At 35.2% G+C, this 27,650-nt stretch overlaps 3 protein-coding genes across 4 annotated transcripts in view; 1 reads left to right on the top strand and 2 right to left on the bottom strand.

Annotated features, from left to right (window-relative positions):
• Positions 1-27,072, bottom strand: part of LOC136028815 (uncharacterized) — a 75,741-nt gene extending 48,669 nt beyond the window's left edge. For both annotated transcript variants that reach the window (XM_065706724.1, XM_065706726.1), the window contains exons 1-2: positions 26,985-27,072; positions 19,903-20,017 (exon numbers count right to left, since the gene is read on the bottom strand). In XM_065706724.1, coding sequence (XP_065562796.1) covers positions 19,903-20,005 — 103 coding nt within the window. In that variant the 5' untranslated portion in view covers positions 20,006-20,017; positions 26,985-27,072. The remainder of the gene's footprint in view (positions 1-19,902; positions 20,018-26,984) is intronic.
• The window catches only part of LOC136028819 (uncharacterized), a 314,462-nt gene that overhangs the window by 221,359 nt on the left and 65,453 nt on the right, over positions 1-27,650 (bottom strand). The window lies entirely within an intron of this gene.
• On the top strand, positions 7,332-22,141 carry LOC136028814 (uncharacterized). The gene is made up of 2 exons (XM_065706722.1): positions 7,332-7,402; positions 21,163-22,141. The coding sequence occupies exon 2, from the start codon at positions 21,170-21,172 to the stop codon at positions 22,097-22,099; it is 930 nt and encodes a 309-aa protein (XP_065562794.1). The 5' UTR covers positions 7,332-7,402; positions 21,163-21,169; the 3' UTR covers positions 22,100-22,141.

Genomic DNA, 27,650 nt, shown 5'->3' with positions numbered 1-27,650 from the left:
TATTTTTGAACTGATGGAGATTTTTATAGCTTTCATTTAAGTAAAGCTTACCTAAGGCATGCATTTAGAGCAAGTCCCATTAGAGAAATATCGGGATATACAATATACAATACTGGATCATTGTCAGTAGGAGAGACACAGACACATGTTGTGCTATTTTCTGGCGTCACGAACTGATACAACCTAATATTTTCCAATTTCTAGTCTTAGTTAGGGCTCTATTGGCCTGGCTTACATTTAACTTTAAAGCCGATCGAGAAATACCTCTACTATGCTGTTTTCTAAATCTAGGTTCGGAAAAAAACTGTTTTTGGTCCTTTTTGGGCTTAAATGGCCCAACACACTTCTTTACATAAGAATACTTTTGGCTAACGGGCTGGCATCAACAGGTTCCAAACTTATAGGGAAAAAAATAGTTTTTCTGCCCGTTTCAAGCCTTCCTAAGACCAGTTCCCTCTAAAAAAAAATGTTTGGTCACCATAGCCTGAAGAACGATCTTAAAAGTTTCAAAGAAACAAATAGTCTGACAATTCTTAAAGAAGGGAACATGCCCTTGAAGTAAATAATCTTAATATTAGGGTCTACTTGTTTGGGATCTATTAGTAGTTTGTTTCTGGGCCCAATTCCTTTACTGGGCCCAATTTTTTCGCTAATATTTTTTTTGTTAATCGAGATCCTTTTCACCCAACGAATTTCAAACATAAACTTTAAGCCAATCCAAAAAAAATCTAGGTCCAGTTTTTAGGGGACCCTTGTCCCAATAAAAATTAATTTTTTCATTTTTGTCTTCTAAGCCCAAGGAATTAAGGCTGTAAGCTTCAAGCTTTATGTTGGAAAAAAGTTTTGAAGCCCTTTTTCAACTTATTTTTTCTTCTTTTGCTATGTTACCTCTTGGCCCAAGGACTTAAAGAAATGAATTTTGAGCTGACAAGAACTTTTTTTGGGGGTGGGGGATTGACGTCCTGTTGAACAGGAAAATTGAAGAAGCAAGTTTCGATCTGATCAGAAATAACATGGATTATCTCCCTAAACAACGACCTTGTCATACCGACAGCACACAAACCCTTCAACGTTGAAAAACTGAACAACAAGGAAACAACACAAATGTTCCAGCTAGAACGTTCAAATAGATTCAAGTCCTGCAATCGGAATTAGAACCAAATACTTATGTCGAAAACATATGGAAGAAACTGAAAAGAACGCACAGAGAAGTTGCAGAGGAGAAATTAGGCTAAAAGAAGAAATAGAAAGAAAGATGGATCTCCGAACGGACCTGAAAACTAATTGATGCAAGAAAATCAGCCAAACTCTTCATTCTGTCAGCCTCAGACGCATCTGAATGAATTGTTTTGCAAGACTAATAGAGAAATAGACAAGCAAGTAAAGAAGAGTATCCGAACCGACAAGAGGCAATTTATTGAACATAGAGCAGCTTTAGCGGAAAAAGCAGCAAAGAAGGGAGATTCAAAAATAGTCTACAGATTAACCAATGATATGATTGGAGTCAAGCCTAACAGGACTAACCTAGTAAAGGACGAGAATGGAGCCCTTTGATAAACCTTTTGAAGATTGACGAGAGGTGGGCAACCCACTTCTAGAACCTACTAAATAGACCAAGAATTAATGACCGAGATATAATTCCTGACACTCTATTTATGATTTTTGATATAAACGAAGATCCACCGTCTCCAGAAGAAATCATAGCCGCCGTCAGAAAGCTGAAGAATGGAAGAATGCCAAGAGTAGATGGCATTACATCTGAGATGTTGAAAACTTCAGTCCACGATTGTATGATAGTTTGGTTGCGCTGCTAACTCAGATATGGAGCGACCAGAAAGTGCCCAGTGACTGGACGAAAGGATCCATTATTAAGCTCTTCAAAAAAGACGACGCGCTTGTTTGTGGCAACTGCAGAGGCATTAACATAATGTTGATACCTAGTAAACTTATGTCAATTATTATACTATAGTGCCTACAGCAGAAACTGGACCAACATCTTCGTAATGCTGGTTCGAATGCTGGTTGAAGAATCAAAGGAATGGAATAAAAAGCTGTATCTCCTTTTCACTGACCTAGAAAAGGCCTTTGATTTGGTTAACCGAGAATTATTATAGAAAATCCTTAAGCACTATCGAATACCCCCTAAGATAGTAGACCTGATTATCACCCTGTACAAAGAAACAGAATGCTGTGTGCAAGCAGAAAACAGAGTTACAAGATAATTCAAAATCATTACTGGTGTCAAACAAGGATGTGTATTATCGTCACTTTTATTTACAATGGTAATGGACTACATACTCAGACAGTTTACGGGCTATGGAGCAAACGTCAACAGCAAGCAGCTTGCAGATCTTGACTTTGCAGATGATATAGTACTGCTAGAAAACGCCAAAGATCGATTAGAGCTGCTATTCAATGAAATCTCAGAAAAAGCCCGAGAGGTCGGATTGTCGATCAACGTCGACAAATATAAAATTATGTCCACATCTGGCTCCCTTAGCTCTTCAATGCTCCGATAAAGATGTTGAACAGGTCCAAGAATTTAAATACTTAGGAAGCTGGATAGAAAATACTCGAGAAGTAATATTTGAAATCAAGAGAAGAATTGGACAAGCATCAGATTTGAAAACATTTGCCTTCGGCGGATCCTCAAAATCAGTTGGCATCAGAAAATTACTAATAGGGAAATCCGGCTTAAAACGAACCAGCTCATAGTGACCGAAGTTATGAAGAAACGAAATTGAACATATTTGGGTCATACTCTACACATACCCGAAGCAAGACTTCCCTCAAGAGTGTATCAGTGACAGCCTGAAGGAAGACGAAGACGAGGCTGACCAAAGCACACACTGCGAAGGCAGCATGATTGGGACCTGACAAAGACCAACTTTCACTTACTCCACAATGGAAAGATATCACTGAAGCCACACAGCTTCGTGATGAATGGAGAGGCTTTGTCGATGCCCTAAGTCTAAGGTAAACTTATAAGTGTTACCGTTTTTTTTGAAGGACCAAATACCTAGGACCATAATATGTAGTTTTTCCTCTTGAGTGCGGATTTCCATAGCCGAAGAACTAAGAAAGTAAGTTTCCAGCTGATCGGAAAAGTGAAATTTAGCCTTTTCTCGGGCTTCAGTTTTTGGGAACCCCTTGTTTTTTTTGTTTTTTGTTTTTTCATTTATTCCTGTATTTGGGACCCCTTAGCTCGAGGACTTAACGATATAAGTACGATCCCAATATGGAAAACCCAGTGTGTCCAGTCTTTTTCACTTTTTTTGGGGGGGGGGGGGGATAGCCACTAAACTTGTTCCGTATATTAGCTTCCTCTGAGCCCAAGGATTCATAACTGTAAGTTTCCAAATGACCAGGGAAAAATACTTTTTTTGTTCCTTCCTGGGCTGTGTACCTTCCCCCTCGCCCAAAAAAATTTGCAAACTTCTTACCCCAGCGAAGGATCCCCGTAGGCTTCAAGCCAATCAGACCCCCAAAGTCAGATGTGTCCACTTTTTCCACTTTAAAACTTTTCTATAAGGAGTTATCAAATTGCATTGTTTACGGTCCTTTACCTAGGGCTTGTGGGGCTTTTGTCATCTCTGGAGGCATATTTAATGGATCTTTGAACTGCTCTTGAAAAATGGTTATCTCAACATCTTGACCGGATATGGTAAGATGTTAAAGGAGGGACAAGTAGCCCTCCTGTATTTCTACAGATTACCTTCCAAAGCTCCGTGTATCACCATCCATATGAAGTGGTCAGGAGAAACAAAATATAAAAAAGTTCGTGGTAACGACCTGTAAGTAAGGAGTGACCCGGCTCAATAGTACCCAAAACTATAAACAGTGGACTTTTGATACTAATAGATATATCCAAAGAATTGGATTTTTATGCTGGTTTCAAATATGTAAGTTTCATTAAGTTTAGTATTACTCATCAAAGGTTACGAGTCTGATAAAATTTGTCTTATTTTTGAAAAAAGGGGAAACACCCCTTAAAAGTCATAGAATCGTGATAAAAATCACATTATCAGATTCAAAATATTAGAGAACACTACTAAAGGGGTTTTATTTTTCATTTTTTGCCAGAAGATTGATCATCGATACGATTTTTTTTTCTAAGGGGTGATTGCATTGACCCAGTGACCCTAAAAGATCGGGAGAGAGCTCATTCAAACAAAAATTAAAAGTTCTAGTACCCTTGTTAAGTGACCAGAAGGGCTAGAGGGCAACTGGGCTCCTACTCTTATTTTCCCTAAAACTATCTGTTCAAAATTTTGAGATAGCCATTTTGTTCAAAATAGCTGAAAAATCAAATTATTATGTCTCTAGGAGTATAATGACCCCCCAAAGTCCAATGGGAGAGGTCTGTAAGTTATGAAATTCGTCCATTGTTTGCGTATATTATTTGTTATTGGTAAGTTTAAAAACATTTATTGGGGGAATGGGGAAGGAATTGTGCTTCTGGCGGATTTCCATGGAGAGAATCTTCCTAGGGGAGGGAAACTTCTGTGGATGAATATTCCACGGGATATGTTACACGGGGGGATTTGACAGAATTACTATATGGTATTCTTTTTAATTGTATTGCATTTTTCTTTGCAAAGATTTTCTTTTGGGCATGTTCCGAGGGAATTATACAGGGGCTTTTTTCTAAGTGTTTTGTTTTATGGGAAATAATTTCCACGGAAAGGCGTATTTCTGGAATGATCGGGAAACCAATTACGATTAGAGTCTTGTCCAAATGAAAGAATGCTAAGGAGAATTCTTCAGGCTGAATCATCCGCAAGAAATTCCACATGGAGGGGGATTCTCAACCAGAATGGAACTTTCTTGAGGGAATTAGACGGGTGCGGAACACTTAACGTTAGAAAAAATTTCCAAGGAAGAGCTTTCTGTCAGGGGTAGGGGTATATTCCATAGAGAATGAGCCATATTTACCGGAATTATTTGGAAAAAGAACAGAAATTATTCCATATATGAAGGGTCACCCTCTCCTCAATACCTTGCTCTTTAAGCCAAAGCTTGACTGTTTGTCCCAATTGTCTCAATCAAACAGTTCGTGGTAACGAACTGTAGTAAGGAGCGACCCGGCTCAATAGTAACCGAAACTCTAGAAAATGGAATTTTGATGCCAATAGTTACATCAAAAGAATCGCATTTTAATGCTGATTTTAAATATATAAGTTTCATCAAGATCAGTTATACCCATCAAAAGTTACGAGCCTGAGAAAATTTGCCTCATTTCAGAAAATAGGGGAAAACACCCCCTAAAAGTCATACAATCTTAACGAAAATCACACCATCAGATTCAGCGGATCATAGAACCTTATTGTAGAAGTTTGAAGCTCCTATCTACAAAAATGTGGAATTTTGCATTTTTTGCCAGAAGACAGATCACGGATGCACGTTTATTTGTCTTTTTTTTTTTCCAGGGGTTATCGTATCGACTGAGTGGTCCTAGAATGTCGCGAAAGGGCTCATTTTAACAGAAATTAAAAGTTCTAGTGCCCTTTTAAGTGATCTAAAAAATTGGAGGGCACCTAGGCCCCCTCCCACGCTCATTTTTTCCCAAAAGTCTTCGGATCAAAATTCTGAGATAGCTATTTTATTCACTATAGTCGAAAAACCAAATAACTATGTCTTTAGGGACGACTTACTCCCCCACAATCCCCGTGGAAGGGGCTGCAAGTTACAAACTTTGACCTGTGTTTACATGTAGTAATGGTTACTGGGAAGTATACATACGTTTTCAGGGGATTCCTTTTTGTTTAGGGGGAATATTTGAGGGGGACGGGGGTTACGTGGGAGGATATTTCCATGGAGAAACTTATTTGAAAAAAAAACAATGAAAAAATAAATATGAAAAGTTTTTTCTACTGAAAGTAAGGAGCAGCATTAAAACTTAGAACGAACAAAAATTATTACGCATATAAGGGGTTTACCTCCTCGTTATACCTCACTCTTTACGCTAAAGTATTTTTAGTAATTTCAACTATTTATTCTACGACCTTTGTGATTCAGAGGTCATTCTTAAGGAATTAGGACAAAATTTAAGCTTTAGGGTAAAGAGCGAGGTACCGAAGAGGGTTGAACCCCCTCATGCACGCAATAAAAACATACGAATAAAGAAGCTCGTTACGTAAATTAATTCGTAAGTAACGTATATTTTTTACCAATGAAAACATTTGTAAAATATTAAAAGTAGTAGTTGCTCTTTTAAGTAATCAAAAAATTGGAGGGCAACTAGGCCTCCTCCCTCGCTCCTTTTTTCTCAAAATCTTCCGATAAATTGCAATTAATTAGTATGCAAATTTTGTTTTAATTATTTATGTGCGGAGAGCCAAGATCAAAACATGTATTAATTCAAAAACGTCCAGAAATTAAATAAAAAAAACAAGTTTTTTAAATGAAAGTAAGGAGCAACATTAAAACTTAAAACGAACAGAAATTACTCCGTATATGAAAGGGGCCTTTCCTCCTCAACGCCCCGCTCTTTACGCTAAAGTTTCTTACTGTTTTAAAAATAGAGTTAAGAGAAAGAGTCAAACTTTAGCGTAAAGAGCGGGGCGTAAAGGAGGAAAAGCCCCTTTCATATACGGAGTATTTTCTGTTCGTTATAAGTTTTAATGTTGCTCCTTACTTTCATTTAAAAAACTTGTTTTTTTATTTAATTTTTAATAAGAAAGACCTCAATCTCTAGCTATACAATTTTTGATTGTAGCGCGTGCCAAATCAGAGAAATAAACCAGGGCAAAAAATAGGCAAAAAAAACCTAGAAACAGATAGTAAAAGCTTAAAAAGGTTTAGCTTTTCTTTGAAGGTGTAACTGTCTTTTGGAATCAACAGATTGTCGGAATCAAATGTAACTAACTAACTATTTTTGATTTTTTTTTGTTCGCCTTTTAAAGTGACAATACTAACAGAATTTTAATACTTTACTAAAAAACTAAATACTTTGATACAACTAAGTACACTCTTCAAAAATTACGATGTTCAGGTATGAGTATACCTCAGATTGATCCGAGAGAGAGCAAATTTTTCATTTGTTTGTGATGCTCTTGGTATTTCAAAGACTGGAATTCTTGACAAGCACAAAGAACACCATTTTTTAAACATTTTCTATCTTAACCCAACTTTTCAATAAAAGTACATGATTATTCAGGCGCCAATTAGGTGATCTTTAACTTTTTAATTATAAATTATTTATTTCTTTTGTCCCATCTTCAGGTCTGTTCGATATCTCTCAACTCAGAAAAAACAAATCCGACTCCTAAGAAAGTGTCTATCGATCACTCTCAGGAATCTGCGCGAAAAGGTCTCGAAATGTGTTTCTACCGGGAAAATAATTTTTCAAATAGCCGTTTAAAAAATATGATTTCTTGGATTGTGAATTAGATTTCAGCTTGTAAGTTGTTTATGTTTTAATTGTGTTTGTTGTAAAGGTCAGCTGTTTACAATTGAAACGTAATCGTTTAAATTAAAGTTATATGTGAAACAAATTGTCAGCAGCTTGGCTGGCTTCTGCCGAAATCTAGCATCTACATTTTTGAGATTTCGAGAAATTATAAGATATGTAGATAGAAATGCAAAATCTCATCAATACATTTTCCAAAGTCAGCTTAACATACAGAATAACTTTTTTTGGCCCTTTTTGAAAATGCAGAGACTAGGTTTTACCAGAGGCTTTTGGTGGTAAAGAACTGAACACTTTTTTTTCCTGCATTCACGGCAATAAAGTCTTTGGGGGGGGGGAGTATTGGATGTTTGATGTTGGATATTTTTTTTTATTATTATTAATAAATCTCAGTCTTTACCTTATCTCACTCAACAACCATAACCTATTACATATTCATAGTTTCATTTCTTAGAATAATCTTTGACTAAAATTAAAGAAAAACTGAGACTCCTAATAAAAATAATAAATAAATAAAATAAACTAAGTGGATTTTCAAATTTAGTTTGTCACCTTATCGGGTTTATTCCCCAAATGAAAATACTCGTATTTGTTCCTCATGTGTGTTGTCTTCATCACGACTTCAATCTGAAACTGGCAGCTCCGTTCTTAATTAACTAGAGAACAATTGTTTTTGTAATGAAATTAAAGATCGACAATAAAAATTAAAGCCAGCATAAATTATCCTGTATGTAAGACGGACTGCCCCTTCAACCCCCCAATATTCATAATATGGCGGCTTTTTTTCCAAACACTTATTTCAAGAACAATTTTTTTCACCACAGAAGCAATTGGAATGAGATAAAAGTGAGCAAATTCAAACTACTTCAGGAATAGAAGGACTAATTGACTTGGGTTTGGTTTAAACATTAGAATTCGCAAGTTTAAGGGTTTGAAATTCCAACAGGAAATAAACGTTTGCGATTACCAGCCTACTATATTTATTGTACCCAAATATACTTTCAGTATAGCACTATGGGATTTAAGTGTACAGAGCGGGGGCTGAGGGCAGCCCACCTTATCTGCGAACGAATTTTATCTTAAATTTTAATACTGCTCTTACTTGCCTTTGATTTTTTTTATTATTTCATTTTATTCAGTTTTAGTATCTTAATTAAACAAAAAAAAACAAGTTTTTTTAACTGAAAGTAAGGAGCGACATTAAAACTTAAAACGAACAGAAATTACTTCGTATATGAAAGAGGCTGCTTCCTCATCAAGCTCTTTACGCTAAAGTTTGACTCTGTCTCTCAATTCTTCTTTTTAAAACAGTAAAAAACTTTAGCGTAAAGAGCGGGGCGTTGATGAGGAAGCAGCCCCTGAGGAGGCGAGCCCCTCAAATGGGTAATAATTTCTGTTTGTTTTAAGTTTTAATGCTGTTCCTTACTTCCAGCTGAAAGAACTTTTTCATATTTATTTTTTCATTGTGTTTTTAAATAATGCTAGTAAATTCTGCGCTCCCTTCATGGAGATTTTCTTCCCCCATGACAAATTATCGATGGAAAGTTCCCCCAGCATATCCCCCTCTTCTCAACCCCTCCCCCAACCAAAAAAATCCTCCTGAAAACGCCTGTACACTTCCCAATAACCATTACTATATGTAAGCATTGGTCAAAGTTTGTAACTTGTTGCCCCTCCCATGGGGACTGTGGGGGAGTAAGTCGTCCCCAAAGACATAGTTATAAGGTTTTTCGACTACGCTGAATTAAATGGCTATCTCAGAATTTTGATCCGTTGACTTTGGTAAAATAATTAGCGTGGGAGGGGGCCTAGATGCTCTCCAGTTTTTTTGGTCACTTAAAAAGGGCACTAGAACTTTTCATTTCCGTTAGAATGAGCCCTCTTGCAACATTCTAGGACAACTGGATCGATACGATCACCCCTGGGAAAAAAAAACAAACAAAAAAACAAATAACAAATAAACACGCATCCGTGATCTGCCTTCTGGCAAAAAATACAAAATTCCACATTTTTGTAGATAGGAGCTTGAAACTTCTACAGTAGGGTTCTCTGATACGCTTAATCTAATGGTGTGATTTTCGTTAAGATTCTATGACTTCTAGGGGGTGTTTCCCCCTATTTTCTAAAATAACACAAATTTTCTCAGGCTCGTAACTTTTGATGGGTAAGACTAAAATTGATGAAACTTATATATTTAAAATCAGCATTAAAATGCGATTCTTTTGATGTAGGTATTGGTATCAAAATTCAATTTTTTAGAGTTTTGGTTACTATTGAGCCGGGTCGCTCCTTACTACAGTTCGTTACCACGAACTGTTTGACAACGGATAAAAGACTAATAAAAGGGGCTTAAGAACCCTCAACTACCACTTTTTATATTAAAGTTGAACTTTTGCCTGATGGTGTTTCCAGAAAAGGGTGTATTTGATTTTCAAAATACGCTGGATCGCTCGTAAATGAACAATCGTTTTCACAGTAGGATGTCACATTCCATCTTATATTCATTTAATTCACATATTTCTCTGTAACAAACTATTAGTAAGAAACTATTCGGCCCAACAGTAACCAAGCCTCTAAAAAAAGGAATTTTGATAACAATTAATACATCAAAAAATTTGGTTTCTTATGTGGATTCCAAATACATAGGATTCATTAAGTTTAATATAACTTATCAAAAGCTTAGAAAGTATACGCAACTTGTTTTGGGGGAATTTTCTGCTAGGGGATTTTTCACAAGGAGAATTTTCAACGGGAAACGAATTTTCTAAGGACAGTTTACCGAAGGAAATTTTACACGGGAAGAGGAGGAGATTTCCCGCCATGGTTTGAAAAACGGTCAGAAATCAAATAATCGAAAATAATAGAAAGTTTTTCAACTGGGAATGAGGAGCAGCACTAGAATTTAAAACAAACAGCTATTATATTTCGTATATGAGTGGGGCTGTCCCTTCTTCGACCATCGCTTTTTACGTAAAGTTTGACTTTCTGTCACAGTTCCTTTAGAAAGACTGCTCAAATACAAGGGCCGTTGAAATTTCAATGACAAGTATTTTTAAATGAATTAAAGACTTCAACGTAAAGAGTGAGTACTGAGGAAACGGAAGCCCCTTCCCCCTATATACATAACAATTTCTGTCCTATTCAAACTATAATGTTGCTCCTTAGTTCCAGTGGAAAAATCTAGTTTTTTCTATGTAATCCAAGCACCGAGAGTCGAGAGGTTAAATCTATCCTTTAGTCAACAGAATGTTCACCAAATTTAGCTGAGTAACATCTTATTTAAAAATATAAGAGCCAAGCCTTATACTCCTTTTGAAGGCCTTTGGTACCCTCCTTCTTACATAAAAAATATCCATATCTAGTAAAATCCAGTTCATCAGCATTACGAATAATTAATACATCTAAAAACGGAAGTTTATTTTCAATTTCAACTTCTAGGGTGAACTGCAAATTTCGGTCATAAGTGTTAAGATGATCTAAGAAGCCCCGAAGCTCAGCTTCCCCATAATTCCAAAGTGAAATTACGTCATCCATGTAACGACTCCAATATACATGTTTTAAAAAATAAGAATTCAATGCCCAATTCTCAAGATTCTCGACGTAAATATTTGCTAGTAGCCCGGATAAAGGTGCTCCCATTATTCATGATTCTTAGATCATCTTAACACTTATGATCGAAATTTGCAGTTCACCCTAGAAGTTGAAATTGAAAATAAACTTCCGTTTTTAGATGTATTAATTATTCGTAATGCTGATGACCTGGATTTTACTATATATCGAAACCCAACACAAAACAATAAATATCTTCACTTTAATTCAAATCACCCCCCACAAGTTAAAAGAGCAGTTGTAACTTGATAAAGGTGCTCCCATTATTCATGATTCTTAGATCATCTTAACACTTATGACCGAAATTTGCAGTTCACCCTAGAAGTTGAAATTGAAAATAAACTTCCGTTTTTAGATGTATTAATTATTCGTAATGTTGATGACCTGGATTTTACTATATATCGAAAGCCAACACAAAGCAATAGATATCTTCACTTTAATTCAAATCACCCCCCCCACAAGTTAAAAGAGCAGTTGTAACTTCCCTCATTGATCGTGCCCTGAATATTTGCTCCAATTCACATATAAATGCAAAAATAAACTTTATCAGAGATATTCTTTTTGGTAATGGATACCCCATTCCTTTTGTCAATAAAATAATTAACCGTAGAATGAAAAGACATTCTTGTAAAATCGAAGAAGATACTTCACAATGTAAGGCTACTGATAAGCCCTCAAATATTGTTTATCTTCCGTATATCCGAAAGATCACAACAAAATTAAAAAATATTTGCACAAAAAATAATCTGTACGTAGTTTTTACTAATAATTTTAAAATCATCAATTTCTTAAGCTCGGGTAAAGATAAGACCCCAGTTACTCGCCAAAGAGGGGTCTATCAAATACCATGTGATTGCGGAAAATACTATGTCGGCAGGACCCATCAGAATCTAGACAAACGGTTACAACAGCATAAAAATGACATAGACAAGGCCTTAATTTCAAATAGTTCCAACAACTCCTTTGATTCTGCTTTAGGTTGGCATATACTTAATAATCCGTCCCACATGATACTTTTTGAAAACTCTTCACTCATTAGTAATGATTTGGGAATAAAAAAGGTGGTTCGAGAATGAATCGAAATTAGTCTCAAAATAAATAATAATATTTCTTTGAACAGGGACTTGGGGCAATACTCACTAAATTCTTTATACTCAAATTTAATCAAAAATGATCTAACAAAATATTTTACTAAACCGATTTATAATAGTACTGAACCAACTACGAAAAGGCCTTTGAGACAGGCTGCTAAACAAGCAAGATTAGCTTTAAGAAATTGCATCTAATCATTTTATTCTCTTCAGTTTGAATGAGCTTATATTCTCATTTCATTCTTTTCGCCAGTCCTGGTTGAACTTCGTTTAAGTAAGGATGCTAGGGCTATTATTAAAAAAAGTTTTAAAAAGTGTTTTTAATTATTCAGTTTTAATCCTCACAAGTTCTATATATATATATATATATATATATATATATATATATATATATATATATATATAGCCTATATATATATATATATATATATATATATATATATATATATATATATATATATATATATATATATATATATATATATATATAGTTTCTCTCTTATTCTTGTATTGTGCTGAAGACGGCCCTTGGACATAGGGCCGAAATATCTACAGAAATAACTTCCGCTGTCTTGAAATTTTCCCTATTGTCTCTACGTTGTATTTGTTTGTTATGCAAAGGCAGTGTGGTCTTCGTCGCTATTTAAGAGCTCCAAACTAGAGCAACTAGAACCCCCCCCCCCCCTCCATGCGTTCTTACCTAAAACCAATGAAATACAAATTTTAGGATAGACATTTTGTTGAAAATAGTTCAGACATCGAACAACAAAAGCCTCTGGGGTTAGCACAAACACCTAGAGCCGGAAGGCAAGTGTTTAAGTTATACCCTTGGGACATATATGAATAGTGGTGGGTAAAAAGGTCCAGAAGGAACAATCGCTCAGGGCATTTTGACCTCGTTTACATAAGCCAGGAGGAATATAATTAGCATAACCGGTTTACCTGACCACCGGATCCAGTCAAGAACCCTCCCTAGGAACCAGATTACCCGATTCTCTCGCTACAAGATCTCATTTGTATACTTCCATGAGTTGTTCATTTGCATACTTACATGAGTACTTAATATTTTTTAAACCCATGATAAATCTATGAATAAATTTTATTCAGGTTGAATGAAACCGGTTTACATTTGTATATGTTTCCTATACTGAGTGAATATAAAACGGGATTTTAAATGTATTATATTAAGAGGTGCCGAGAATAGAATTTTTTCATTTTTATTCCATGAATAAATTTTTATTCCAGTTGAATGAAACTGGTTACAGTATCATAAGTTTCCTTTACTAAGCGAATCTGACACGAATTTTAAATGTATTATATTAACAAGTACCAAGAATAAAATTTCAATATCATTTAAATAAACAAAAAAATATAAAAAAAAGTTGAAAAATTTTCATGTTCCAAAGAAAACGAAGTCTAAAAAAAATCACTACAAACAATACTTTTCCTATAGGAAAAATCACGACTAGCATATTTATATCATCTTTATTTCGTATTTCAAAGATATAGCAAGTGAATATTTTTTGTTATTGGCTTAAAAAAAGCATTTCGTGGTATTATATTTAAATGTGTACTTTTGTTTTACCACTAGTAGTTGTTCCATCATTAAAAAACTTGTTTTTGTCAGCATTCTACACAAAGATAACCGTATCATTTACACACACCTTTTTGGAATATTTCATCTCCACTTTTTTATGAATATGATGGATGGGTTTATTCTTCCAATGCAAAATTATTACTTATCAAAACATACAATGAACCATCTACTGTCGACGTCCGACCGTAGAGTACCAAGGGCTTGGCCATATAGAATATTGGAAACATAAAAATGTAATTCAGTGAAGTGTTCTTATTGAAATAATGACACATACAGTATTACATATTTACATACAAAATTCACATTGCATTACGTAGTACTCCATAAGCTTTTTTCGTATTCAAACATGCTACAATTCACATTCTGGTGATAACAGTCATTTTCTACGTGTTCCACAACCAAAATTTGGTTCAATAATATTAAACACGTCAGGTCCTCACATGAATTTTGTGTCTGGTGCAGTAGTCTTTATTTTATCATAGGATTCTTGCCACACGCTATAGCAATAGTAGTTGTTTTTCGGATTTTCTAAGAACATTTTACTGCAATTTTGAATTATTATCGTAAAAAGTGCGGTTTTGCCAGACACTGATGGCCCGCAAAGAAATGAGCCGAAAGAAATTTTCAATTAATGCATATTACTCTTATCTCTGTCAAAATACAATTAACGGAAAGTAACCCCAATCTGTTGAATAAATATTTATTCCCTATGCTCAAAAATACAAAAAATAATTTCTTTTTGTTTTTAATGAGATTAAATGTGCTAAAAAAAAAAAAAAAAATTAGAACAACATATTTACATAAAATAAGCACTAGGAGAAAAACACCATATTCATATGAAATAAGCATTGGGAAAAAAGCAATATATTGACAGAAATAGGCACTTGGGAAAGACTCCCCCACCTCCCCAGGGTGGGGGGTGGCCACTATGGTGGCAGAAGACCCAGGAGCGCAGCGGTGGCCACTAGGGCGGCCGAAGGCTAGAGGTTACGGAGGTCCAGCCTGGAGATGCAGTGGTGGTAACAAAAATGATAGCATTTTATTGGACACTCTTATTTAAAATATATCAAAAACAATTCTTCCTTGCGTAAACACGGAACAAACATAGGAAAACACTACATAGAATAAAAATACTGCTGAGATGGGGAAAACAGACCCTCCTCCAGCTTATGATTAAATTTTCTCCGGACCGATAGGGTGTCCGTACTGTAGACTTTCATTCTGGTCCAAGTTAGTTGACTTCCATAGGGTAGTACCTATACACCGGCAGCGCGCACATAGACCTCGTCCGGTATGACTGGCATGGCATTTTTCTCTGTTCTAACCATGTATTTATTTTAATTTTACAGAGCGAATTGCCATGATCTTCGCTCTTGGAACTAAACTATTATCTACACAGTTTTTATAAGCACTCATGCTGAAATTCTCCTTCACACAGTGTGTAGACATCCCCTTACAGACTTTTTGATTTCCAAATTGTCAGTTTGCACGCATTACACCTTCGGACCTGCAAGAAAACTGTGAGAAATCACGTCGCTCCCCGTCTCAAATGTTAAAAATAATAGTATTTTTGGGGCCTGGTGCTTTACTAGCTCCGGATAATGGACCCGTTCCAATTTATGTAGTCAATTCGAGAAATAATTTTTCCAAATCGCCCATCACATCCTGTTTTAACTTTTAACAGGAGTAAATCAGTGCAACAGGAGTAATACCACGGCCACTGGAGCTAATACACATTGTAATAAAATTCCAACACGAGTTTCTTTGATGTTTCATAAATAGAACTGCCAGCGACAGAGTTTTTTTATTTAAGATTCAGTTTCTTTTTTTTCCGATTTAAAAGGGCCTATTTAGAGCCTGTGATCGTGAACGATGTAAATTTTGAATCGCCATGATTCGAGCACATTTTTTTGGTTCGGTTACAACGTCAGGACGACTCCTACGGTGCAAACTCTCGCGTATCTTAACAAAGACTGAATTTAAAATGTTTAAAAATCTCCTTTTCAACCTTCGTTTTTGCTTTAGAACGTTTACCCTTAAAGGTGTCAATAAATGTATTCATGTAAGGCTTTTGGTCGAATTGGAGGATTCTGTGTATCTTTGTGATCCTGAAACCATTGGCTAGAATCAATCGCAAAAGAAGGTGGTGTCTAACAATATTCTGTTTCGGATTAAGGTTGGGAATAAGCTTTTATTGAAGGTGTCCCGGGGATACCTCCATTCTCCACCAAAGAAATATTATAATGACTCAGTAAGAGTTTAGACAGCGGTCTGTTTATGTGTGGGAAAAAATCCTTTATCTTGTCATGAAGTTCACTGGTATTTCACCATCAATTAAAAAAAAAAAAACATCCTTAGGGTCTATTCCCCTCAACAGTGGCAATATCGGGAAAACTTGGATCACAATGATTTATCCAGTCATTAGTAATTCCCACAAGACAAAGAGCTGTGAGACACGATGAAAGGAGTTCATAACTCAAAACCTGCGTCTGAATTTTCTCCGGTTCGTCGTCTAGTCGGGCCAATTTCCATCATACGATCCCCATGAAAATAAAACCCTCCCCGCAAGAATCTCTCTACAAATAAGTGCTGATCCATGTCGGTAATCAGACTTATTTTCTCTTTACTGATTTTAAGGATTAAATCCATCAAATATTAAGGAGTTAAAAAACTGGTAATTTCCCACTACCCTCAGCAAATTTTCCCTTGCAAATCCAGCACATTTTCTTATCTTTAATAGCCAAGTCGTCCTCCGGTGATTCTTTCGCGATTCTTTTTATCAGCAAAAAAATGGGTTACCCATGGGGGCACCTTTATCCGGGCTACTGGCAAATATTTATGTCGAGAACCTTGAAAATTGGGCATTAAATTCTTATTTTTTTAAACACGTCTATTGGGGTCGTTATATGGATGACGTAATTTCACTTTGGAATTATGGGGAAGCTGAACTTCGGGGCTTCTTGGATCATATTAACACTTGTGACCAAAATTTTCAGTTCACCCTAGAAGTTAAAATTGAAAATAAACTAACGTTTTTAGATGTGTTAATTATTCGTATTGCTGATAAACTGGATTTTACTATCTATTGAAATCCAACACAAAACAATAGACATCTTCACTTTAATTCAAAGCACCCCCCACAAGTTAAAAGAGCAGTTGTAACTTCCCTCATTGATCGTGCCCGGAATATTTGCTCCGATTCGTATATAAATGCACAAATAAACTTTATCAGAGATATTCTTTTTGGTAATGGATACCCTATTCCTTTTGTCAATAAAATAATTAACTGTAGAATAAAAAGACATTCTTATAAAATCGAAGAAGATATTTCACAATGTGAGGCTACTGATAAGCCCTCAACCATTGTCTATCTTCCGTATGTACCAAAAATCACAACATAATTAAAAAAAAGTGCACAAAAAATAATCTGTTCGTAATTTTTACTAATAATTTTAAAATCATTAATTTCTTAAATTCCGGTAAAGATAAGACCCCAGTTACTCGCCAAAGAGGGGTCTATCAAATACCCTGTGATTGTGGAAATTACTATGTCGGATGGACCCATCAGAATCTAGAAAAATGGTTACAACAACAACAAAAAAGACATAGACAACGCATTAATTTCAAATAGTTCCAACAGCTCCTTTGATTCTGCTTTAGGTTGGCATATATTTAATAATCCGTCCCACACGATACTTTTTGAAAAATCTTCACTCATCAGTAGTGATTTGGGAATAAAACAGGTGGTTCGAGAATCAATCGAAATTAATCTCAAAATAAATAATAATATTTCTTTGAACAGGGACTTAGGGGAATACTCACTAAATTCTTTATACTCAAATTTAATTAAAAATGATCCAACAAAATATTTTACTAAACCGATTTATAATAGTATTGAACCAGCTAGGAAAAGGCCTTTGAGACAGGCTGTTAAAAAAGCAAGGTTGGCTCTGAGAAATTGCATTTAATCACTTTGTTCTCTTTAGTTTGAATGAATTTATATTCTCACTTCATTCTTTTTGTCAGTCCTGGTTGAATTTTGTTGAAGTAAGGATGCTAGGGCTGTTTTTAAAAAAAAGTTTTTAAATAACATTATTTAGTTTTAATTCTCCCAATTTAATGTAAGTTCATTTTACATATTTTTTCTCTTGTTCTCATGTTGTGCTGAAGACGGCCGTTGGACATAGGGCCGAAATATTCACAGAACTGAATTCCACTGTCTTGAAAAGATTTTCCCTATTGTTTCTACTTTGTATTTGTTTGCTTCTTCCCTTGACTTAAATCCCGACTAATATTTGTAATTGGAAAAAATGTCCAATTGAATCAGATTCACTAGCAGGCTCGTAAAGAAGCCATACCCACCGATTCAACGTTTCGATGGACGGAGCCACCACTGGACATATTACACCCATTTTATCTTCACATTTCTCCTCTTAAAACTCCGTATCATACTGTAACACCAACATTTAAATTCTCGTTGGCCATCTAAAACATATCCAGCCTTTACATTTTACAGGATATCGTCCATTTAAATAGTTAAAATCCACTTTATGAAATTCTGCTCTCTAACTAGGCGCATTAACTGCCAATTCGTCCAAATATGTCTTACTAGCATCTTTATGCAGGGCTCTATGGGCTGCAATACGTAATTGAAGCACTCAAGCCCCCTTTTTTAACGAATTTGAAATACATCTCTACAACCCTTTTAACCTGCATTATGTTTTGAAAAATTAGCCTCCCGCTCCCAACACTTAAAACATATTCCTTTTGAAATGTACTTACATTTATGTCTAAGCTTTCAATAAGCAAAACTACAGATCCTATCCCTTTTTTATGGTTGTCTACTTTAGTTAAAATACCAACCACACACTCCAAAATACACACTCAAAATTATTCAGGTCTGGATATTGTGGCCGCATATAATGTGGACATCTCACCCGAATTTTCATTTAAATAAAAAAAATGTTTGGTGGATGCTTGAATACAATCCCTACCTCTCCCTCCTGAATCTGTCTATCAAGAAGGGCTCAAATCTTGCCTTTATAGGAATGTAATTTTCTGTAGGATCTGAAAAGATACTAACACGAATAAGTGAGTTAAAGAGGTCACTAAACTCAGCACTGAAGATATAAACATTGCACAAGGCATAGTTACACAGATAAAACTGAGGCAATATAGGGGAAGAACCACTACCACTTTGTTCTTTTCCCCTGGTCTCTCTCCTCAAGGTCACCTGTGAGTGCTGAGAGGAGGATTACATGGGAGGTTGGCCTCTCCCCGGTCTGCTGGCACTTTCTCGAGCACAATGGGCGATAGTTAGTCTTCTACCTATTCGTAGTCCTTGTCGAGCCCAAGATCAGCTATGAGACTATCTAGATCGAAATTTGGGGAAGCTACACAATTTGAATTTACCCCTCCAATAAATAGATTTAATACTTCCTTTCACTTTCTTCAGGGGCCTGTTCTGTCTCCATTAATGATTCAATGTCATCTTAAATAGCGACGAAGACTACACTGCCTTTCCATATTAAAAAAAAAACTTAGAAATAATGGTAAATTTTTTTTAAGATAGTGGAATCAAATTCAGTGGATGTTTTGAAAACTTGTATTTAATTGTTTTCGTTCTGTTTATTTTGAATGAATTTATCGTCTCACATCATTTTATTAATAATTCCTGGTTGATCTTCGTTGAAGTAAGGATGCTATGGCTGTTTAAAAATAAATATTTTAGTTTTAATTTTCACATTTTAATGTTGGACATAGTGCCAAAATATCCCCTGAATGGAATTCCACTTTTTTTTTAAAAACAATTCTATTGTTTCCACGTTGTTATTGTTTAGTGTCATCGTAGAGATTGTAGGTCCCTTGAGTTGGCGATAATGCCGGTAGGTAAACCTAAAAATAATAAACACTTTTTTTTTGAAACTGTTATGATTTTAACCTGTAAAAGAATGTGTTATTAGCCTATTAAAGAATATTTTATTGTTATTGAGAAATCCTCTCCCAGCATCGTCGAATAAGATTAATAACAGTTCCCGGCTATTAACACGAAAACAAAACTTATGATAATATTTTGAGGCCAGGTCCTCTTCCTAGTACTATTCAAGAGTGACAAGAGTGAAAAAAGATGGAAAGTCTTGAACTCCCCCTTCTTTTGGTATCTTTGAGTATTAAAAAACTATGATTTCACTTACGGGGGTAATAAATTTGCGTGGTTGTTCTCACGCCCTTACCATACCATTCCTGCAATAAATTGTTGACCAATTCTGGTTCGTTTTCAGCCAGCTCTGCTGGCATTTCAGTGGGAACCTGAAAGAAGAATAAAAATTTATTTTCTTTTTCAAACAAGTATGATAATAACCTGAAAGGGAATGTACTATTAAGCTAAGGCTCAAGACTCAAAGTCACCAGACGCTACACTGAGAGTGTTGCCAAGTCCGTATTCAGAGGAAGTGTTAGGAGTCTTAAGCCCTCCCCCTAAAGAAAAAGCTCTGTTCGATTCATAAAAAACGTAGTAAAAATAGATAAAAACACATTTTTGATAGGTCTTTTAAAGTTTTCTGTACCCCAACCCCCCTTGGTCCCCCCGAACAAAAATTGGATACGCTACTGAGTGTCACTAATAGTTTTTACTCTTTATCATAACATAGTTAATCGCCCAAGGTCCAACTCTCGTAAATTTCCATTTTCTTTGGTATTAACGTTAAAGAAACCCAATGTGGATGATGAACTACATTGCCTTCTGCAGCACTAAAACATGTTGACTTAGCCTCTGAACTGTTAACATTAGTAAACTAAAAGAAATCTTTGCTTTAATCTAGGTTTTCCTCCTTACCGAGGGTGTTTTTTTTTAATTTTTCAAAATAAACGAGCTATCTCAGACTCACAGTTTTCTATAGGATGATGATAAATTTTGATTAAACATAATGAATTTTACACTTCTTGAATCATCATAACAATCTGATTAGGGCAAGTTAAATAAATAATCCTCAATTTTGTAGGAGTACAGCTGAAATTTCTCTATTATTTATAATTAATCAACAATTTTGGTCTTCAAGGATTATTATAGATCAAAATCCAGTAAGCACAAAGTACGCCAAAGTCAGTTGAAAAAAATCATGCCAGGTTGAGGAGTTATTCGACTTTTAGCTGGTGAAAGAATTCTGCCTTATATACCCCCTTCTTTTAAATATTTTAAAATACCTGCTAAGTATGCAACAGTTTATGGTTAAACAAGATTCCCAATTGCTACATTACGCTGGTGACTCTTCGATTTGATACTAGCACCAGACTTCACCCTTACACATAGCACGTACATTCATTTTTTATAATTCAAAATACTGTAGATTTTAATTCACAATTAAAGGTCCAATTTTGCAAAATAAATATAATTATAATTCTAGAATTATATTATAATTATAATTCTCTTCTCTAAATATATAATTATTTTCTAGGTAAAACATGCTCTCCCAACGTTATACTAGATTGCTGAAGTCAAGTTTCGTGATCTTATGTGGACTTACAGTCATCATAGGAGCAGCATTATACTTAAAAAACAACTCCCTAAGAATATCACAAAATGGCGGTTTCAGATTCGATTTAATAGACAATGTTACAGGAGCTAATACTGTTATAGTGCCTAATTTTATACATTACATAAGATGGAATATAGCTACTATTACTTTTGTCGATTATGTATGTATTCGCAGCGCTTTCTTAAATCATAGACCTGACTTTATTTATATGCACACAAATCTAAAGAATTTCAGTGGAGACTTTTGGGAAAAGCTATTAGAAGATCCAGATTTCAAAAAGACAGTTGTTATTAAATATTTAGATATACCTAGTGAAATTTATGGCCAACCTTTAAGTAAAGCATGGAGACTTTACCACGGATCTGATATCGCGCGAATGGAAATACTAAAGAAATATGGAGGGATATACCTAGACAATGATGTGTATGTAGTGAGGCCTCTGAGAAAGTATCTAAAATATGAAATGACTTTAGGATGGGACGATGAACAATTCTTAGGGAATCAAGTGCTAATTTCCCATCCTAACGCTAGATTTATCGATGCTTATCTAGGGACATACAAGATTTATAAATCTAACTTATGGTATTATAATGCTGGTGAACGTCCAACGGTCGAAGTGCTATATAAAAACCCTGAGCTAGTGCACAGAGTAAGGTTACAATTTGGGGTTCACAATTTGGCCCATCATCTCTATAATATTTATTGGAGTGAATGGAGGAAGCAGGATTGTATTCATTTATTGATCAACCATAGGAGCTATTTGGACAAGTTTTATAAAGACATTCCTGTTTTTAATGAAGTGAATATTTATAGCTACAATAAAACATTTGGTGAAATGGCTAGAAGTGTTATTTGATTCTTGCTTCAAAAGTTTCTCCATTAAAATCATTTTCTTGCTTTTAATTTTAAGGACATAGTAAAGGTAATACTCACAAAGATAAGCTTTATAGCAGAAACACTTCAAAGGTTTTTTTTTCAAAATCTTAGTATTACTTTCATCTCTAAGGTGTTCTTTATCTTTTTTTAAGAGTGTCGATTATAAGATGTTTTTAGCAAAATTTTTGGAAGTTGAGCATCAAACCCATATATTTTTCGATGTTCATGCATATTAAGGGTAACAAAATTATACCTTACTGGGGAATTGACGCCCCTAAATGGGGTTAAGTGGGCCAACCTCGACTTGTAAATGGAATTGAACAATGAAAATTTTTTAATTAATCTATAAAAAAAAGTGCATATTTGAAACAAAATGGAAAACGGAGTAGGTTTCATCTATAAAAGGTTTTATGAAGTAGCGATATCATATCAAGTAGCTTCGTATATATATTAAAACTCAACAGAAAATTGACTTAAATACAAATAAAAGGTAAAAACAAAAGTTAAAAATTAGTCAGGATTAAAAAAAAAATTGATGAGTTATTTAGTTTACAGTCCCTTGAATTTTCAGGGTCAGAAAACTAGCAACCTACTTCCTTGAACATTAGATCCCGAAGCAAAATACTGCATCTGGTTTTACTGAAAACTTAGTAAGTACAAATTACACTCTGAGAGTTATAGAGGATACTGACGGGTGGCAATAAGAAAACAAATTCAAGGTGATTTTCATGTTCCCTAAGTCTGCTTGCATTTGTGCTAAAATTAGTTTCTTCATTCATACTTTTTTTTATTCTTTAAAAACTTGACATCTTATATAAGCTAATTTCTACTCGCTTCAAGTTTTTAAGTCGCTTAAGTTTTTATTGAAAAACTATTTTTTTTTCATCACTTTTCTGTAAAGATGACTGAGTAAGTTAAAACTAGTAGAGTTCTTTACTTACGTCGATTCTAAAATCAGTCTCTAGTGGGTCTTCCATTGTAGAACATACAAAAAGACAACAAATCCACTAAAATTTTTGGAGCCGCTATGAGTTGAGCATTCAGATCATGTTTTAAATCTATGAGGTTCTAGTCCGTGTCATTTTACATTTGGGAAATCTGACGGGAAATCTGGTATACGAGACGCTATAGGGACAGTGGATTGAGCATCTTTGAGAATGAATGCAAGCTCAAACTACTAAGAATACATATTGAATCTAGCATATCCAGAATATTACAAAAATGTTCCTATCACCGTTAAGAAGAGCCGCTACAGTAGGTCAAGCTGAACGGAAATACTAAAAATAACACCCCCATCTAATTCTTCAAGTTGAACCACTGAGTTCCAGAAGAGACTGCTCGAACTTATTAGAAGATTTCATAAGATCAATCAAAAAATGCAGCCGAGGTATCTTTGCACAGTCTCTTGAAGGCAAATCCCACTTTCTGCAATAAAGAAGTTAAAAAGATCGTTCAGGCTGCCTATAGTGCAAAATTCTAATCTCTACCGTCAGTAACAGCAAGTAAGCAGTCGTGGAGCATAAATAGCTAAGATTTCACAGAGCGGGAGCAAATCAAGGTTAATGTTCCATTTTATCTGTAGATTATTTTTTCTGAGTGACGTTAAGGTTGTAAATAATTAGCAACAGTGAAATCGGAGGTATTTTTCTTCTTCCTTTTTTCGCAACACTATTAATACACAACACTATTAACAAAACAAATCGGGTCTATGCCAAATTTCGAGAAACGGCAAATGTGAAATACAGCCAAAATATACCATAATTAAATTTTCACAAACTCTAGGCGTGAATAGGGTAGGGGAACACGGAGCAGAACGGGGTACTAAGTTTAAAATGATTTTCATTAACTCGAAGGAGTCAATATAAAAGGCTACAACATTTCATAAAATTGTATTGTTGTAAACAAACTTTCACACTCATCTTTTAAAAAGTGAACACTATTATTATCTATTTAATTAAAATATATAAAAGCGTTAATTACCCCGTTCTGCCCCATATTTGGGGCAGAACGGGGTGGTATTTAAAAAAGTATATGTAAATAAGTCAAACTGTTATTTGTCTTTTTATCTATTTTGATTAAGTGAAAAAGCTATTTTAGACATACTGTTCCATCAAATTAATCAGATTAATTAATTAATATGAACTAAATTCATAGTTAAAAAATTAATTTAACTATTAATATAAAAGTTAAACTAAAATTTGGCTTTTTATTCATTTTCCTTAAGGCAACAAAACTAGTTTAAACGTATTCTTTCATCAAATTAATCTCATTCTGAACTACAAAAATTACATGCAAGAATAGCCTCATCGTCCTCGCTATCAATTCCTGCACAGGAATTGTCGGCTCATTTCTTACATATGGAATAGGCAACCCAAGCCTCAGTTGAATTTGAATAGAAATCACAGCAATATAAACATTCACAGTCGGAAAACTCGTCAGAATCACTGCCGTAAGTTTCAGGTTGTTTCTTTATCTTCTTGTTTGTTTTTTTTTGTTTTTGTTTTTTTGTTGGCACTAATTCACTCTTATTCAGATTTTCTCTCTCTCTCTTTTTTTTCTTAGAGTTTCTGTTTCGTTTTCTCTTTTAAAAGGTATCTTCGGTGCTCTTTCTGTCTTGGCAATCTCCTTTTTTTTTCACTTTTATAGCATCCTCTAACTCTTTTTTGTATGGTGAATCAGTTATAACTGCAGTCTTCCCCCTCCTTCGATTTGTCCTTTTTGTACTTTCTCTGACTTTTGGAATAAAAATTAAATTTACAGGTGAAACATTAAATGCAGTTGTAGAGTCATTCATGTTAGTTGTCATCCAAGAGCATCCAGGAGTAGCCCTCTCATCCATGTTAAATTGAACCTTTTTTGTTGGGGTGCCATTAACACCAACAACAGGGTTGCCAAAATCTTTTGGGACTAAAGTGTCAAATTCAGCAAAGAAGGGACACTTTTAGTGTCCTCCTAGAAAATTAGCCAACATACTTTAAAAGTTGACAAAAAAGGCTTTAAATGGTTTTCTCACAACTCCAGGTCCAGATATACATTCTTCTTATCCAAGCAAAAGCAAAGCGGTTCTTCAAATAAGTAAAATCCTACGTAAAACCTCAAATCGCCTAATATGTGAAGAAGAAAAAGAATTCAGTACAATTTCTCGGGTTCTCTTGAACCTTCGAATGTACTAATTATTCTTCTTCCGAAAACTCAGCAAAGTCCTGTTTTTATTATGGCGTTTTCTGGCACCTCCCGCTTTTTGGACGACGGTTTTCATTTTCGTCGTTTTTGGCAAAAAATTCGAAAGCGCAGTCTTATTTCTGTTAATTCTTAAGTAGTAGTAACTGCAGAAGATTCTGAAACATTTGTGCTGCTTTTGCGGTGTTACAGGAATGTAAAGAAAAGTTGGAGTACAAATAAGATGAATGAAAAAATGTGTTGTTTAGTTTTTACGTTTTCAGCCAAAATGTCTACTTTATACAGCGAGAAAACGAAAACGGCGATAAAACCTGTCTCCCCAGCCGTCTGAGTCAGAAAACGCCATAATGAAGACAGAGCTTAAAAGATTTGCGCCAGCAGATCACAGATACGATGTCTGTCCCTGCCGACACGGCTTAAATGCCCTCGTTCCCTTTTTTTCTTCAGTAGCATATCAGATCTTCTGCAAAATTGTGTCGACCATTTCCCGAAGACTGATATCAAAAAGCGAGTGAAACGCGCTTGGCTTAGGACGTGCTTCACATTCTTTTCACCTGGCTTTCACCAACACGTTTGGCAACGCTGCTCTCGCAAGAATACACAATCACAGCGTTATTTCATCCAAACATTAATGCATTCAGGAGATCGATTGACTAAGAGATCAAGCTTGATAAGGAGAGAAATAATGACAAGACAAATATCACTTGTTCTGTATAAGGCTACTTTATCCTACAAAAAACAAAAAAATGTCAAATTCTTTGCAAATAGTGACAAGACAAATATCACATGTGCTTAATCAAATGTTGAAAAAAAAGAAGAAAAAGCACAGAAAACCAACGAAAAAGGCTTTTTGGTGTCAAGAATAGCTATGGTTTTTTGAGGACCGTTTTTCTCTGCTTACTCTCTTTCTTCTGAGAAGAGGTCGACGGCGTCTGTAAAAGCAATGGAAAGGCTTATTTAATCAAAATCCTTTTCACCAAAAGCAGAATGGTGCACAACAAATGTCTAAGTAAATCCGAAATATTTTGCGCTAGGCCTTCGCTATCTTCGTGGCTCAAGATGGACCAAACCGAACAACCTAGACAGCATGAAGAGACTTTTATAAGGGAAAGACTGTGCTGGATTTCACATACAGTGCATTTCATGTTATGAAGGCTTACAAAAAGTGAGCAGATGCAGAATAAATCGGATTCCAATTCAGAAGCGTTATACAGAGGTCCAGCTGGGTTGGTTTCAATAATAGTCTTCTGTTTCTTCTCCAAACAGTCCACCGGGTTACAGCATATACAACAAAACATTTTTCACTGTCGCTCTTCCATCCTTTTATCACTTTAGGCAAAAAGCACATTTCGTTCATTAGTGCTTAGTACACTGGATGTGATGTTGAGTCTATGACAGTATTACATGATCTTGACAGTTACCAGATAATTTTCTGGTGGGTTAGACTATGCCCATATGGGACAGGGTCCACCCTCTTAAATGCATGTGAACCTAAACTGAATATTTACCAAAAGCCCAATGTCTTAACTCAAAAAATTAACTGAGGTTCATCCTCGTCCAAAAAATAGTTACGCAGTAACAAATCAGATCAGGATCAGATAGTTTGCTACCAGCTACTATCCAGGCCACACCTCTGCATACTCCTGTAGACTAGAAGTCATAAGACACCTTAAGCTTTTACTTACTAGAAGTTAAATTCTTGCTTCATTTTTTTTATAAGATTTTTTTTTCTAAACTCTCTTGAGCAAGTCACATGTTTTACCACGTTTGAATTTTCGCGCTTTTGAAAAAAAAAAGTAGTGCGGATCCGATAAAAAAAAAATCCCTAAGACGAAAACGAACCTGAAAAGCACAAAGCACAAATTAAAAGCAGTTGCAGCTAAGAAAAGACTGAAAATAAATACATATGGTACAGATTTTGAAAAAATGCCAAAAAGTGTCCTTTTTTCAAAAAGTGGCATTTTTTCATCCAATAGTGGCACGGTGTCACCCAGAGTGAAAAAGTGTCGAAAAAGCACTAAAAGTGTCCCTTTGGCAACCCTGACCAATAATAGGGCTAGAAACTATAACATCTTCACCCCTATCACTACAAGTGCGACGATTTTCTCATTTGTTCTTTCTCTGTCGTTGGATGTTCCTCAGTTGCCTTTTGGGTTGAAGCTCCAACTTGCTTGATTTCAGTAGTGTCAGCGGATAGTAAATCTGTATCAGAGAAACTGGCAGGGTTCGGTGGCCAAATTTCGGTGGCCTTAATAGTAGTATTCATAGAGACGCTTTGGATAAACACTGATCCGAAGAGCGTTGAAATTTGAAACAGCGTTACGATTTTCCCCGGGTTGCAAAGGATTCAC

Source organism: Artemia franciscana, chromosome 7 (genome assembly GCF_032884065.1).
Source record: "Artemia franciscana chromosome 7, ASM3288406v1, whole genome shotgun sequence".
Classification (NCBI taxonomy): Eukaryota; Metazoa; Arthropoda; class Branchiopoda; order Anostraca; family Artemiidae; genus Artemia; species Artemia franciscana.
This window is presented reverse-complemented; position numbering and strand designations above follow the sequence as displayed.

What these genes read in the sequence shown, in the direction of transcription:
- LOC136028814 (XM_065706722.1), top strand. Translation starts at nt 21,170, where the DNA reads ATGCTCTCCCAACGTTATACTAGATTGCTGAAGTCAAGTTTCGTGATC.